Raw genomic sequence first — 15,763 nt, forward strand, 5'->3', positions numbered from 1 at the left:
ATTAACAGAAAAATATTTTTTTCTTTCTTTATTTTATGTCATTGACATTATCATCGCCTATAAATCACATCGATACTCTATAGAACAACAGTAAACAAAGCCAATAGATTCCGACTGATTCTGACATAGTAATGTCACCTGTCAAACTCGTGCCATGTGCGTTGAATATAAATTTATAAAATTCGCACAATTGAAATAAGCACTATGGAGTACGTGGTGGGTAGTGTCGCAGCTCTAGTATCTGGCAACGTTACACCCAATCGTCCAAAACTTCTCAGGAGAGCACTTACACCGACTAAACACCAACCGTCCCCAAATGTGACTCCAAAAAGTGAAATGGTAGAAGACCGGTCCATTTTTCTATCACCCACACAGCAGAAGAAGAAGGCTATTGTAAAAAAATCTCCTAAAAGGATATTTCAGAACCCCGAAGAAGACCTGGCTAACGACGGCGAGGGTACTCAAAACACTAAAAGTCCGAAAGCGGATAAAGTGAAAAAACATTTGAAAGATGATCTCGATGGAAATGTTGATTCTGTAAGTCCAAAGTCGCCTAAAAATAAAAATTTGAAAGTTAAAGAATCGTCAAATATTGTAGAAGAATCTGTAGGTATATCAATGAATACCCAAATTCAAAATAAAAATACGCCTAAAAAGAAAAAGAAAAATTCGATTGTTGTGTCAGAAAATCTTGAAGACCATAACATACCAGTAAGCAATGAAAGTAAAACCAGCCATGAAGATAATATTATCTCTAATGACAAAGGTAATTTAGTTAACCCATCACCTAAAAAAGTAAAAAAGCAAAAGACTAAATTAGATAATGCCAGCAATGAAAAGTCAAAAAATGAAAAAGAAAATGTTTCTAGTCAAGTAATGAATGTGCAGACAAGTCCTAAAAAGAAAAACAAACTTAAAAATTTGCAAAACCTTAATGTACCTGATGAAAAAGGTACTACCAAAAAAAATAAATCGAAAACAAAATCTGTTAATGATGAATATAGTCAAAATGAAGGTAATGATAATATAAATGATAATGAAGATATGAAAATTGAACAGATAATAAATAAGAAGAAGAGAAAGAGGAAAAATAAAAAAGATTCTGGTATTAACAATGAAAATACAGAAGAAAATAGTGATCAGGAAACTGAAATTAAAGAAAATAAAGATACATCAAAGAAGAAAAAGAATCACACATTTGTTAATCCAAATGCAATAACTGAAAAAGATACTGATTCGGAACATGATTCAGACAATGACATTGAATCTGAAAATGAACAGAACAATAAAGAAGTTCTAGACACGGGGCCAGCAGAAGAAAGCTCAGATGAAGAAGCAAAAGAGAAAGTTCCAGAAAAGAAGGAGGTAGTTAAAAAAATTAATGAGCCATTACTGAATACAGAAGAAGAAATAAAGAGAACACTCTTTGTTGGTAATGTTCCATTTAGTGCAAAATGCAAGAAGGAGATTAAAAAAATTTTCAGTAAATACGGGCAGATTGATACCGTCAGGTAAAATTCTTTAACTAGACATTTTAAAAATTCTAGACATTACTAAATTACTGTTAACTATATTTAGAGTGCACCATAAATCAATGTCTTACTGAAATATGGTCATTCACCTCTGACCAAACTCCTCTCCACACCAAATATAATTTTTAAAAGATTCCACCAATGCCGCTTTAGAACCTCAAAACAGAGCTGATCATTTGACGGACCTAAATCTTAAAGCACTGTGTTTCTTAACTTTCATGGTGCCATGCCCCACCGTAGCCTTTCTAAAATTCTTCTTCTTATAATTTATGCACATATATGCTTTATATTATATTTATGCTTGTCAGAGTAGTTCTGGTCTCTCTATGAGGAGAATTATTATTAATTGAAATTATTTAAGTATTTGCTTTTGGGAAAATGTTAAACTTCTAGAGATGTTAAATTTTGGAATCCAGTTTAGAATGCCCCCCCCCCCAGTCATCAAATTTCCTCCCCCATAATGATCAAATCCTCCTTAATAATCTCAAAATCCTCCCATTAATAATCAAATTGCCTCCCCTTATAATAAAATTGTCACCCCCTTTATAATGAAATTCCGCCCCCTTAATAATCATACAGCATAGCATTTATAGATATTTGATATACATAGTAAAATAATGAATATGCTATCTAGGTAAGACTCTTTTGAAGACATATAACTATATATTTTAAATGTATTATATAAGGAATATCAAGTGAAATTTTGACAATATAATTTATAATGACTATGATATTAACACTACTTATTCCATCATTTGATAAAACAAACTTAGCCTAACATATATTTTTGAATTAAGAATGTCTGTCCACTTTCTGCTAAGTCTGATCTACACACGGCAACACAAATTGGATCACAGAAGGGCCTTCTTGAAATCACTGAGGATAATTGTCTGCTGGGATTATACAACGAGTTGGGAGTGATAAGCATTTTTGTTTCATTGCAAAAAGCAGTCTGCTGAGACAAGACAAAATGAAAAGTTTTTGTATAAAAAATTATGTGTTATAACCAAGTGGTACATCTAAAATTTCAGAATCCGCACCGTTCCAGTGAAAGACGGTAGAGTGACGCCGAAGTTGGCCGTAATCAAGAATGAACTGCATCCGGACCGTTCCACAGTCAATGTATATGTTAAATTCCGGGATCCATCATCTGTTAATGAGGTAAGAGAAATTGTTAAGTTATTTTTTTAAATTAAATGTTTGTTCACGGAGTGTGATTGTGATGTGATTAAGATGAATGAAGCTAATATTGAAATAAAATGACTATTTCATACTTCTAGTGATTTAAGCAAACCTACACAGGGTGATAGGAAATAGATGTAAATGTTGGAACAAAACATCTAGCTTGGTAAGTCCAATTTCGAGAAAGAGATCACTTGCCGATTTCAACTCAAATGGGCAGCAGAATTTGGGTAACCCCGAAACCCTCTGGTCCAAAATACCGCAAGATCGAATCATAATTATCTGAGATATCTGCAAAAGAACCAAGATCACTGATATAGTACGAATAATTGGTTGTCTGAAGTGACAGTGGGCAGTTAGAGCCGAAAGGTTCTCAAAGTTCTCCAGGGGGGACCCAATAGGTAGACTCACAACATAGTTAAGTACGGGAGCAGCACAGGACCGGTCATCGTGGCGACCTTTGAGGGAGGACTATGCAGTGGACATCCATTGGCTGAAAAAGAGTAGAAGAGTAAAAGCTTAAAAGGGGTGAATGTATTGGTGATTTGTTAGCAAATAACATATGTCCAGTCAAGTCCGCAGAGACAGAAAACAGTAATTAATTTTAATATATAGTAATCCTAATTTCTTAAATGCTGTACATGATGGTAGACTGTTCTTCAAAGTCAAATACAATATGCCTTATACATCAGATGGATATAAAAAGCTCTGTTCGGTAAAGGTAACAATATTCCTGTAAGACTGATACCTTCGACATTATGCAAACTGAAATACAATGACCTAGTTTTAATTTTGAATAGTCCAATGGACCCTTTGTTTTCTGAACTTGATTCTGTCGAAGCTGTAAAAGCGCCCAGGGTTAATAGTATTAACTTCATCCTAGAAGATAAGTAGCAAGTACAGTACCTGGCGATAAATATAGCACATTGACCTTTGGAAAGAGACAATCGGCTAATTTCGGCTTCGTAGAGCGCTATCTCTGTCCCACATTACCTATGTCACGTTTTGTCAGTCGTTGTATTTCGTGCAACAGAGATAACGTACTACCTATTTGATTTTGTAAATGGTAATGAATAGAAAACTGATTTTGTAAATAGTAATAGAAAACTTCATGTTGGAGATATATTATCTTTTCAAATAGTGCATGAAATTTGTATATCATTAATCCATATATAAACTTATGAAATTATGTGAAATTTCAGGCGTTAGCTGAAAATGGAACAGTGTTGAACGACCACCATTTGAGAGTGACCAGAAGTGACTGCACTGGATCAGAACATGACCCAAAATGCTCAGTTTTTATTGGCAACCTGCCCTTTGCTATGGAGGATGAAGCTCTACAGCAGAAGTTCCAGCAGTGTGGAGAGATAGACTCAGTCAGGATTATCAGAGATAAGAAAACTAATGCGGGAAAAGGTGATTAATATACATTATTAAGATTCAAGTTAGTTCATATAGTAAACCTTTTTGAAAGCAATGTACATGCCAGGGGTGATAATGCTCTTGAATATTCCAGGACATTCTTAAATTTTTTTAAGCCTCTTTTGTATATATTCTGCAAAAACACAAAAACTATGTTTGATATTATTATTTATAGCTTTAAAAGTTATGTATTTGTTACATATTTACACTCAGTTCTTTAAATTTGTTGTTTATAATTTAAAAGACACCATGAAACACACGAGGCACGATAATTTTTTTTGGTCATGTTAGTCGATAGACGCACACTGCAAGGAAAATAGTTCCCTTTTATATAAGACTTAAATGGGAACCACAAATAATTTAACACAAAGCCGCACGTGGCTCGCGGGCCCCAGGTTGGCCACCCCTGGTATACTCTTTTGCAATAGGATTCCAGAAAAGTATTAAGAAATAATATAAAAAATACAAAATACATGATTCAAACAAAAGTCAAAATTATCAAAAATTTCCTTTACAGGTTTCGGATATGTCAATTTTAAATCAAAGGATGCAGTCGAATTAGCTCTGGCTCTATCAGAAGAGGAGTTGACTGTTAAGAACAGGATCCTGCGAGTGAAGAGATGTTCTCAAGCGACCCACAAACAAAAACAGCAGGACAATCGCGGGGCTCAGAGAAGTTTCAGCAGAGGTATTCAGAGGAATTATGGAAGAGGAAATACACAGAGGGACTACTCTAGAGGAGGTGCGCAGGGGAATTTCGGTAGAGGAAACAACCAGGGCAACTATAGAGGTGGAAATGTTCAAGGGAGAAATCAATTTGGAAACAGAGACGATAGACAGGTTGGCAGGGGGAACTTTAACGACAGCAAAGCTGATGGAGCAATGCGGAGACTTATGAATAAAAGGAAAACACAGGTATTTAATTTTGGCAATGATTATATAAAATATGATCATGATTCCCAACTTCATGTTAAACTAATTTGGTTACTATTTACTCTAAAATATTCTTTTCAACCCGCTCACTACCTCTTATTTCAAATCAAGGTTTCAATTTCTTGATACACATCAAAGGTCTTGAGATCATCAGATAATCTGAGTTTAAAAATACCGACACATTCTTCTTTGTTTATGGCCAAATCTTTTACCACACAGGCCATTCGATTGTGGAATGATTTACCGCTGAATATAAGACATGCTAATTCACTACCTATTTTTAAGAAAATGATTAAGAACTATTTACTAGACCTATGATTATTTATTTCTTTTTTTTTCTGTTTCTTTATTCTATCTGAGCCAAGTGCGATTCAAATCAGATGTTTATATTTATCATTGTATTATATTTATAATATGTATATACCTTATTTATTGTAAGTATATTTACTACATACATGTGTCTGTATGTATTTTTGTCTATATGTTCACATTAACTACCCATTATTTATACTTCTACTGTTTTCATACTATAGTTGTCTGTAAGAGATTGCCTCGTGTGATAAGACCGTCCATTGTACTATTTTTAATTATTAGTATGAAACTATTTAAATGTATTGTAATATGTACAATAAAGAACATAAAATTAAAAAATTAAACATTTGTTTCTCCAGGATGGGGTTGAAGGACCGCCTAACAAAGTTCAAAGGATTCACCAGCCAGGCAAGAAGCCTCGTAAAGAATTCGTTGGGATCACAGCGGAGAAAAAAAAGGTTGGTTTGATATGCATTTAACAATGTATATATATACATATTGTTTTTATTTATATTATTACCACCATTAATTACATGTTACAATCTATTCCTTTAGTTGTTATCTCCCATTAGTAAGGCGATGTGTATCTCTTATCATTTTACTCAATTGGCATGTATATTTCAATTGTTTCTACAGAGATATAATAGCGTTTATCTTCTAATAGAATTAGGCCTTACCTCGCGGAAGTCCATCCTAACTAAGAAAGGGACTAATATATAGCTACTTCCGCTATGCAGCAGTAGTCGTGCAATGAAGTGCACCGCCCGCCAGCCCGCTGATAAATGCGCATGCGGCAAACAACGCGAAACACAACTACCACCGTTAATCTACTCTACACGTGATCACTCCTCCACGAGGCATCCTCAAGAGATGTAAGACTGACCAGTGCCAAACACCGAGTCCTGGTGGTCACTATTGCTGCATAGCAGAAGTAGCTATATATTAGTCCCTTTTTCATCGATTATTTTAACCGTACTTGTGAACGCTAATAAAAAGGACAGATGACATAAGACGTCTACTAACGTAAAGATGTGTTTACACGTTTACGTACGTTTTGTTTTGTTTGTCTTAGTCTAGGCCCACTCAGCGCCCTGTCACTTCAAACTCAGGGAATCTGCAAACGCTTTGTGCAGGAGTGTGAGACCGGTCAAAAAAATGGCTGAAATGATGATGGTGATAATACAAAATCTTCGATGACCTTACTAAAGTCATCTGTCCTTGTCTTACTCGAAGAAATTATCCAGCGTGTTGTTTATTCAATTTGTTTTTTTATTATTTTTAAACACTAGCTTTGCTTGGCAACTTTGTCAGCATGGAATTTAACTATAAAACATATGTAAGTTATTTATATTTTTTAATTATTCGAGCCGGTCATGAATTTCACATTTAACATAAATTCTTACATCGCACAAAACTTGAAACATCATCATTCGTTCGTTGTTTACAATTCAAATCATCATGAACTGTCACGGCGATATATGACATGCATTATAATGACAATGGCGCCATCTGTCGAAAATTTGTTAAATCAACTTTGAAACTTTCACAGGCTCTTGCACAACTTTACAGAGGATTATCACATGATCAAGTAGACAGTTTACGTTCCTATAAAGGACATGCAGACAAACATTAATTTTTTATATATATATAGAAGAGTCAATTGTCTAAATTAATTTTGTATGTTATTCTTTCAGAAAAACAAGTTCAACAAGGGTCAAAAAAAGAGAAAGGCGCTCAGTGAGATTTTAACAAAATAGTGTAATTATTTTTAATGTATTTGAATCATTTGGTTCTATTCTATTGTATTTTAATTTCAATAATAAAAAAATCCTTTTAATTTGTCTTTTATTCAAAAGATTTTGCTGTTTTAATTAAAGAATGATCTTAGATTTATAAATATTACTTTAAATTCACTGCTTAAAGACCTTTGTGAATATGATCACAAAAAGAGGCCTTATTTGTGGGTAGTTTAAGGCCAGTGTTTTCCAATGTGTGACCCAAGTCTCGAATTTAAGAATGGACTCCAGTCGCCTTTAACCTTTTTCGATTTAAAAAAAAAACCATGCATAATACCCGGCAATAAATATTGCACATAGACCTTTGGAAAGAGACAATCGGCTAATTTCAGCTTCGTAGAGCGTTCTCTGTCGCACGATATACGACTGATAAAACGAAACATAGGTAGTGTGGGACAGAGATAGCGCTCTACCAAGCCGAAATTAACCGACTGTCTCTTTCCAAAAGTCGAAGTGCAATATTAATCGCCGAGAACTGAATAGTGGATGCTTAGGAATTTTAGAAACGCTTAAAGAGGAATTTCACAAAAAAAGGTAGTGAAACATTGTTCTTGTGTGTTTTTAGTTGTATGTAATGGTTGTCATCACCTTTTTAATTCAGTGATAAATAGAGAAAAAATATTTTTGTAATGACCCCAACAAGTTGACTTTGTGAGATTCTTTCTAGGATCGACAGATCTTTGACAAAGTCCGAAGTAGAAGTGTGTATATCAGGGGTGGCCAAACTGCGGCTCGCGAACCACATGCGTCTCTGAATAATTATTTTTGGCACCGATTGATCGTCAAATTAATATTTAAATCTATATATAGGCTACATAGATTTTAAATATTGAAGAAATTATATATAAATATACATATATATATATATATATATATATATATATATATATATATATATATATATATAAATATATATATATATATATATACATATATATATATATATATGTACACTATATTTATATATGTGTCACTATATTTACACATACAAAATGATAAGTTACAAGTATGAAAGATTTAAAAGGGGTGAATGTTTAAGTCAGGGGTGGCCAAACCGCGGCCCGCAAAACACTTGCGGCTCTAAACGATTATTTTTGACTCCAATTGATTGATTGCTGGGCAATCGAAACAAATTACAGGCGTGAATAATTGAATAATAATTATTATTATTCCACTATAAAACTAGCAAAATCAAAACACCGATCATAATTAACTAACTGGCATTTTAAGTATTATTAGAAGTGCTGTCATATACGTGTGCCTATCTAACTTCAACACACATATTTTGTACTGTATAAATAATTGCAATAAATATGATTTTTGTAAAAAAAACATTCTTATGCGTGTTTTAAATACGTATTCAATTACCCGCAAAAATTTTTAAGTTTCGAATAATGGCTGACACTGTCAGAGCTTGACCACCCCTGACATAGACAAAACAGTATACGGCCAAAGTACAGTTTCACAGTTTTTTTTTTCAAAAGTGACGTGTATAATATATACACACAGTACCTATATAGGTTTAAGCTCAAAGGGTGCATCTGTGACCCAGCGGTGGGCCAGAATGTGGTGCAGGCAATTACTTGCTGTCCCGTGTATGGAGAGCTTAGAGTAACTTACGAAGTGGAAATGGGAAGAATCATTATTTGAGAAAAGCCTTGGCCACTCCTGGTGTATATTCAAGCTTAGGCCTTATTTATAGACGAAGCTGTTAAAAAGCTCCTGGGAAAATATTAACATCAATAGAAACAATATACGGTTTTGTAGTGCGCAGTGATATGCAGACATTTTATCTACAGACTAACTCAGCTGCAGCAGCATTTAATGGAATCAGGCGTTACCTTACGGAAGTCCATCCTAAGTAAGAAAAGGACCAATATGCAGCTACTTCCAACTCTCTGTGTTTGGCACTAATCGGTGTAACATAACTCCTGAAGATGCTCCGTGGAGGGGTGAATCACGTGTTGAGTGATTTGACGGTGGCGGTTGTGTAATGCGCATTGTTTGCCGCATACGCATTTATCAGCGGGCTGGCGGGCGGTGCACTTTGTTGCACGACTACCACTGCATGTTCGGAAGTGGCTAAATATTGGTCCTTTTCTTTCTCAGCTGCAGGAGGCTGTAGAAGTTACCCATGACATAATTTCCGTAAATCTATAAATAGCCATGTAACTTTGACAATACAAATGCCTCACATCGAGCCTGGTCCGACTCGATGCAAGGAACACTCATCACACTTATACTCATGACTCGGCGACCGCGTCCGCCCAACCCGCGTTCAAGCGAGGGCGGTCTGGAGAAACCCCTGTCGCTCCCGACCGCCGAGTAGTCCACGCCTCGCACAACTTACACTATACCTCATTCACTACACTATACACCTACACTGGTATAATCCCACTTCGTGCCTGCATTTTCGTTATAACTGTGGTACGATCAACCAGCGTAAATTTTTATTCCGCGGACTTAATTTGGATAAAGCTGTACAAAACCTAAATCGGCTTGCAGCAAAACTTCAAATACATTAAATGCAATGATAATATAGACATTTGGCAATATTGTTCCGTATGGAACAACCACACAGTTTACTTCACACATGTATTTTTATTTAATTTAGGATATAGAACGTCTATGCGTACGGCGCACCCGTAAATGTGTTTCGTATGATTTGGAATCTTTGAATGTCATGCGGAATATTTAACACAGTGAAATAGCTAAATAGTTTGTAACAATAGGTGCACAATAGAAAGGAACAAAACATAGGTGGATAAAACATTGTAAAGTTATTAAAATAGATTCATTGATATTAATAAAAAACAATTGTAAAATAAATCCGTGACAAAATTGATGTACACGAGAAAATAATTAAACCAATTAAAACTGTGATACTGTAGAAATGGATAACTGAAGTATTTGAGGATGTACGAAAGGAATGTAGTGATTGAGAAAGGAAGATGGAATTGTAGAATGATAGAAGGAGGATAAAATATATTGTGTACTATGGAAGACGAGAACGAAAATATAAATTCTAGTGAAAAAAATTTATTAAGAATTACAAAACCGTGTTCCCAATTAAATAGGGGGTGGAAGGAGAGTTACCCAATAGCGGGGGCCATAAAAAAAACAATAAGTGCACAGAAACTTCTTCCACTGCAAGGCATATGTTTCCAAAAAACACTAGGATGACCGGAGGACCTGCGCTGCCAGCATTCAGGAACTTCCCGTGATCTTAACTATCACGCCGCATCTACCAGCTCGTGGTCGCCACTTGAGAATCCTCTGGCCCCGGCAGCCATTAGTTCTACGAGCAGTGCTCCGCTTAATGCCAATTCAGACGAGCAATTCTTCGAGCTATGTAGATTACCTTGGTTCTAAATATTTAATGGAATCAGGCGTTACCTCGCGGAAGTCCACCCTAAGTAAGGAATTTAACTCCTGAAGATGCCCCGTGGAGGGGTGAAATACGTGTAGAGTGATTTGACGGTGGCAGTTATGTAGTTCGCATTGTTTGCCGCATACGCATTTATCAGTGGGCTGGCGGGCGGTGCATTTTATTGCATGACTACCACTGCATGTGCGGAAGTGGCTAAATATTGGTCCTTTTCTTACTATCTTGGTGCGAATCGCACCATACCATTGCACTCTATATAACCTATAGTCTTACGAGGCCCATCATAGGAAACCACGTCTCAGATATGTCATCACCGATAACACACCTTCGTCTTCAAACATTGCGGTACAGAAACTTACCCGTCTCAATTCCGAAACGTCGTAATTGGATATTAATTTGTTTAGCTAACTAACATACATGAACACGCAGCATTTATATTTCCTAAGAGTTATAACTTGGAAAACATTACGTAATGGTTTCGTATTACATAATTATATGCGCAAATGAGCATTTCACGTTATGAAATGTGTGACGGAAAATTGAATATACAGTTAAAAGAATAATATAAACATGTGTATGCTAATTTAAATTTAACGCGTTTTATATTTAACTATTAGGGTGACCGGAAAGTATTGTCGTTTCTGTCGACATATTTTGCAGAAAAACCGATTGATTTGTAACCGCTCTGGCATTGATTTGTATACTAGATGGCAAAAAGTTGTAGATAACGAAGGCGAATATATTGTTGATTAGAAATAAAAACTTGCTAAAAACGTAGTCGTGTGAATTTAACTTAAGAAAGCGACATTACTTTCCGGTCACCCCAATACTTTGAACCATCATATTTTATCATATATCACCATATAAATGTGAGCGTATATATATTTATATATATATGTATATATATATATATATAAATATATATATATATATACATATATATATATATATATATATATATGTATACATATACATACAAAGATATAAATATATGGAAAGGAACGTAATAGTATACGTGAATAGGAACGTCAGATAGTGCAAGGGAGAGGCATGTAAGAGGAAGGGAGACAGACGACGTTTGAACGACGAAGGAGCGTGCGCAGTTTAGGTTAGGAGTTCTTTTTAAAATAAATATTTGTGTCCCACGAAAGACTTTTAAACTCAATCCCTGCATCCCGATTACCACATAATTATAGCGGATAATTACGACGACTTGAACACAACTCTTTGGCGGATATAGAATTCGTTTACAATTAAATGTAAATGCTGACATTTTTTTCCGAATGTTAAATCAAACACACCAAATAATTTAACAATAAATAATGATGTTTTTATGTACACTACGGTTTTCGTAGATCTCACAATTCATTTTAAACTTCAATGGAGGCCTCACATTGAATCTCTTCCGTTCAGGCTTAATGCTGCAACTCATGCCGTTATGAAAATAAAACGCTACGCTAATACTGACACTGCTACGATAGTATATGTTAGTTATTTTCACAGCGTCATGTCCTATGATTGGGGTAGAGGTGCGGATATTGAAAATATATTTGTTTTAGAAACGAGAGACAGTCTAGCTATTTATGGCTCTTCAGAATCTCTTTGAGAAATCGATTTAACCTTTAATAGCCTGATTTACGAAAGCGATTTTAATATTACTGTGTTTGCTTGAGGGTCTAGATCAGTGGTTCTCAACCTTTTTTCACCTGCGGCACATTTTTAACTATTCTGAAATCTGGCGGCACATAAAGAAAAAAAACCAACAGAAGTTTTTTTGTTGGCATGACAAACTGAATAAAAAGAACCATAAAAATTGTATTATATGTAAATAATCTAAAAATACAACAAAATGGCCAGTTTTCTTAACGATATAAAATTAAAAGCTAATTAACTAAACTACTTTAATGAGAAATTTGAGCTTGATGTTTTTCGATAATTTCATTTATATTTGGTCGTAAAAATGACAATGCTACTCTCATATCGTCTTCTACATTTAACAACCTTGATCTTTTTTTAGTTTTAATATTGGCTAATGCTGAAAATCCGAATTCGCACAAATAAGATGTGGAAAATTGTAATAGAATATTTAAAGCTTTTCTAGATAAAAGTGGATAGATGCATCTGATTTTTATCCAAAATGTATTAAGTGATTCTTCAGAATGTTTTAAAATTAAATCTCGATTAGTTGAAAGCAAAATAAGCTCTTCTTCTTCATTTAAAGTTAACTCAAATACAGCAGTGTCCGTAATTAGAAATGGGTTACGAACCCAATCAAACTTATTAATATCCAATTCCGGGAAATAATAAACAATTCTCTCCTCTAATGTTGTCAAATGATCAAGAACAATTTGTTTAATAATTTTATACCCGTCTTTAGGAACTGATTCGAACTTTTCTAAATTACCTTCTTGGGCTTTCTTTTTCCATAAAGAAATTTGTCTTTTTAACCCCACCAACTTATCAGTTGAATTTAAAATATTTTCATTTGAACCTTGCATACTTGAATTAATACTGTTAAAAATGACAAAAATATCTGACAAATAAGCAAGTTTCGTTGTCCATGTTAAATCTTCTAATATTTCAACAAATTCAATATTATTATTTTGTTCAAAAAAAGCTTTCATTTCCTTTTTTAATTTTAAAACCCGAGATAAGACTTTTCCTCTGGATAGCCATCTTACTTCAGTATGGAGTAGCAAAGATTCATACTTGGACTCCATTGCTTTACATAGTTCCTTGAATAATCTGTTTTTCAATGGTCTTGATTTTATGTAATTTACCATTTTAACACATTGCTCCAAAACTATCTTTAAATCTGGTGACAGGAACTTTGTTATAAGAGCTTCTCTATGCAAAAAACAATGTGTAACTATTATATTTTGATTCAATTCTTTTACATAAGATACAAATCCTTTAATATGCCCGGTCATTGAGGGTGCACCATCTGTGCAAATTCCAATACAAAAATTCCAAGAGACATTTGTTTTTTCTAGATATGAATTAATTACTTCAAAAATATTTTTCCCGGTTGTAAAATTTGACAGCTCCCGACAACATAAAAATTGATTTATAATATCATCTTCATAGATAAATCTAACAAATGCAATTAACTGAGAATTTCCTGTGATGTCGGTGGTTTCATCTATTTGTATTGCAAAAAAGGAATTTTGAAGATTTTTTGTAGTATTCTGCTCGATATTTTCTGATAGATCTTTTATCCTGCGATGTATAGTGTCATTAGAAAGGGGTATTTTGGAAATTTCAACATCGGCTGATTCACCAATCATCGTTTTGACTATTTTACGGCAAGCAGGTAATATAATTTCTTCTGCTAAATTATGGGGCTTCAATTTTACTGCGATCAATTCCGCGATTTCATAAGAAGCAAACTGAGCTTTTTCGGACACACAAAATTGTTTTTTAAAATTTTTTCCTTGTTTTACTTTTGTTGAAAGATACGTTTTAAATAATAGTTCTTATCTTTGGTTGATAAAGAGGGATGATTGGTAACCAAGTGACGAAGAAGTTTGCTAGGAACCATAGCACTATTTGATAATTTTAAATTGCATATAATACATTCTGGGACTACTATGTTATTTTCTAACGATGAGGTGAATCCAAATCTTAAAAAATTGTCGTTATATTTTCTAGGAATTATATACTTTTTTAAAATAGAACTATTTTCACTTAAAACAGAGGAACACTCATTACTTTGGTCGTATATGTCATCATTATTGTTACTTGCATCATCATCATCATTATTCTTTTTTTTCTTTATCCATTTGTCCATTTTTAAGGGGTCTGAAAAAAACAAAAAAAATACTGTCAAAAAAATCGAAGAATATATAAATTTAAATTTATAAATATACAAATTCTGTAACCATTTGTAATTTATGAAAATGAAAAATATAACCCTTATGAAGTTATATAACTTTCACACAAATACAATTTTTAATGCATAAAATCGAATTTTATTTAAATAATTGCTGCCATTGTATTCGTGAAACAATTTAGCAGCAAACCTCGGGATTTTTTTAGATATAAACAGCAAACTTTTTTAATTACAGAAATATTCATCGAATGGAATAAAATCTGAAAAGTCTTAGATATTGTAAATCAAAGAATACGTGCATTGCAAAGTCAATATACCTCCTATTTTTTTATCGAAACTACATGCCAACAAATTAATAAGGATACGAATCAAATACTTTTCTAATTTTACAAAGGGTAGATTAGTATTACAATGGAAAATCATGTAAATTTAAAATATCACACAAACAACATGCTCATTTGGAAAAAGACAAGTGTGGTAGACTTGAGACAATTTTTAATACATAAACATGACTTTATCATAATTAGGGATTAAGAAAAGCGTTTTGTAAATTAAATATAATTAGCTGGTTCAATATATAAATATTTACGTTGAATATTTTTTTTTGTATATGTGTTATATATATTTTAAATTTTTCGCGGCACATTTTTAAAATCTCGCGGCACACAAAAGTGCCGCGGCACATGGGTTGAGAATCACTGGTCTAGATGAAGGGAAAATATATTCTTTTTTTTAATTTCGTTGGAAAGAATGTTAAACAACAGTAAAATTCGTACAGCCAACCTATAAAAAAAACTAATAGTAATGTGAACATTCGGTTTAAAAGATTGGTATCAAAATTGAAACTCTAGGCTATTAAGGGTTAAAGAGGGCAATATTCTTACAGTGGCCTGTTAATATATCTATAATAATATTTTAAATATTTATAATTACATAGTGTGTTTACAAGGAACCGTAAAAAAACTAACTAGACCAAAGATGAGACTGCAAAAAGTTTTTAATTCATTTGTAATAAACGAAATTGAATTTTTAATAAAGTGCCGTCAAACATTGTTGTACATTAACAAAATTCATAACATATATTAAAAGTAAATTGACGGAAAAATCTTAATATTCAATACACGAATATTTAAATAACAAGAATCCTTGGAAGTGATGTCGTCTGATTATTTTGATTTCATTTAGGCTATATGTAATTGAATGTGTATATGTAAATCTGTATTGTTATACTTTATTAAAAGATGTGTTGTCGTGGAGTTCCTTTCTGCTTCCTCTTCACAACTATAACACCTTGGGAAGCGGAGTCAAAAATAAAATAGATTAAACATATAAATAGATAATTAGTTGTCGATCAATAAGAGTTCTG

At 33.5% G+C, this 15,763-nt stretch overlaps 1 protein-coding gene across 1 annotated transcript; it reads left to right on the forward strand.

Annotated features, from left to right (window-relative positions):
- The first annotated feature begins 114 nt into the window (after positions 1 to 114).
- LOC137925904 (uncharacterized) lies at positions 115 to 7,172 on the forward strand. The gene is made up of 6 exons (XM_068769383.1): positions 115 to 1,511; positions 2,564 to 2,693; positions 3,917 to 4,130; positions 4,654 to 5,051; positions 5,741 to 5,839; positions 7,076 to 7,172. Exons 1-6 carry the CDS (start codon positions 205 to 207, stop codon positions 7,136 to 7,138), a joined length of 2,211 nt encoding a protein of 736 aa, XP_068625484.1. The 5' UTR covers positions 115 to 204; the 3' UTR covers positions 7,139 to 7,172.
- The last annotated feature ends 8,591 nt before the right edge of the window (positions 7,173 to 15,763 follow it).

Source organism: Battus philenor, unplaced genomic scaffold, assembly GCF_028537555.1.
Source record: "Battus philenor isolate CCGP_79_NKW_IND1 unplaced genomic scaffold, ilBatPhil1.0.hap1 SCAF_28, whole genome shotgun sequence".
In the NCBI taxonomy this organism is placed as follows: domain Eukaryota; kingdom Metazoa; phylum Arthropoda; class Insecta; order Lepidoptera; family Papilionidae; genus Battus; species Battus philenor.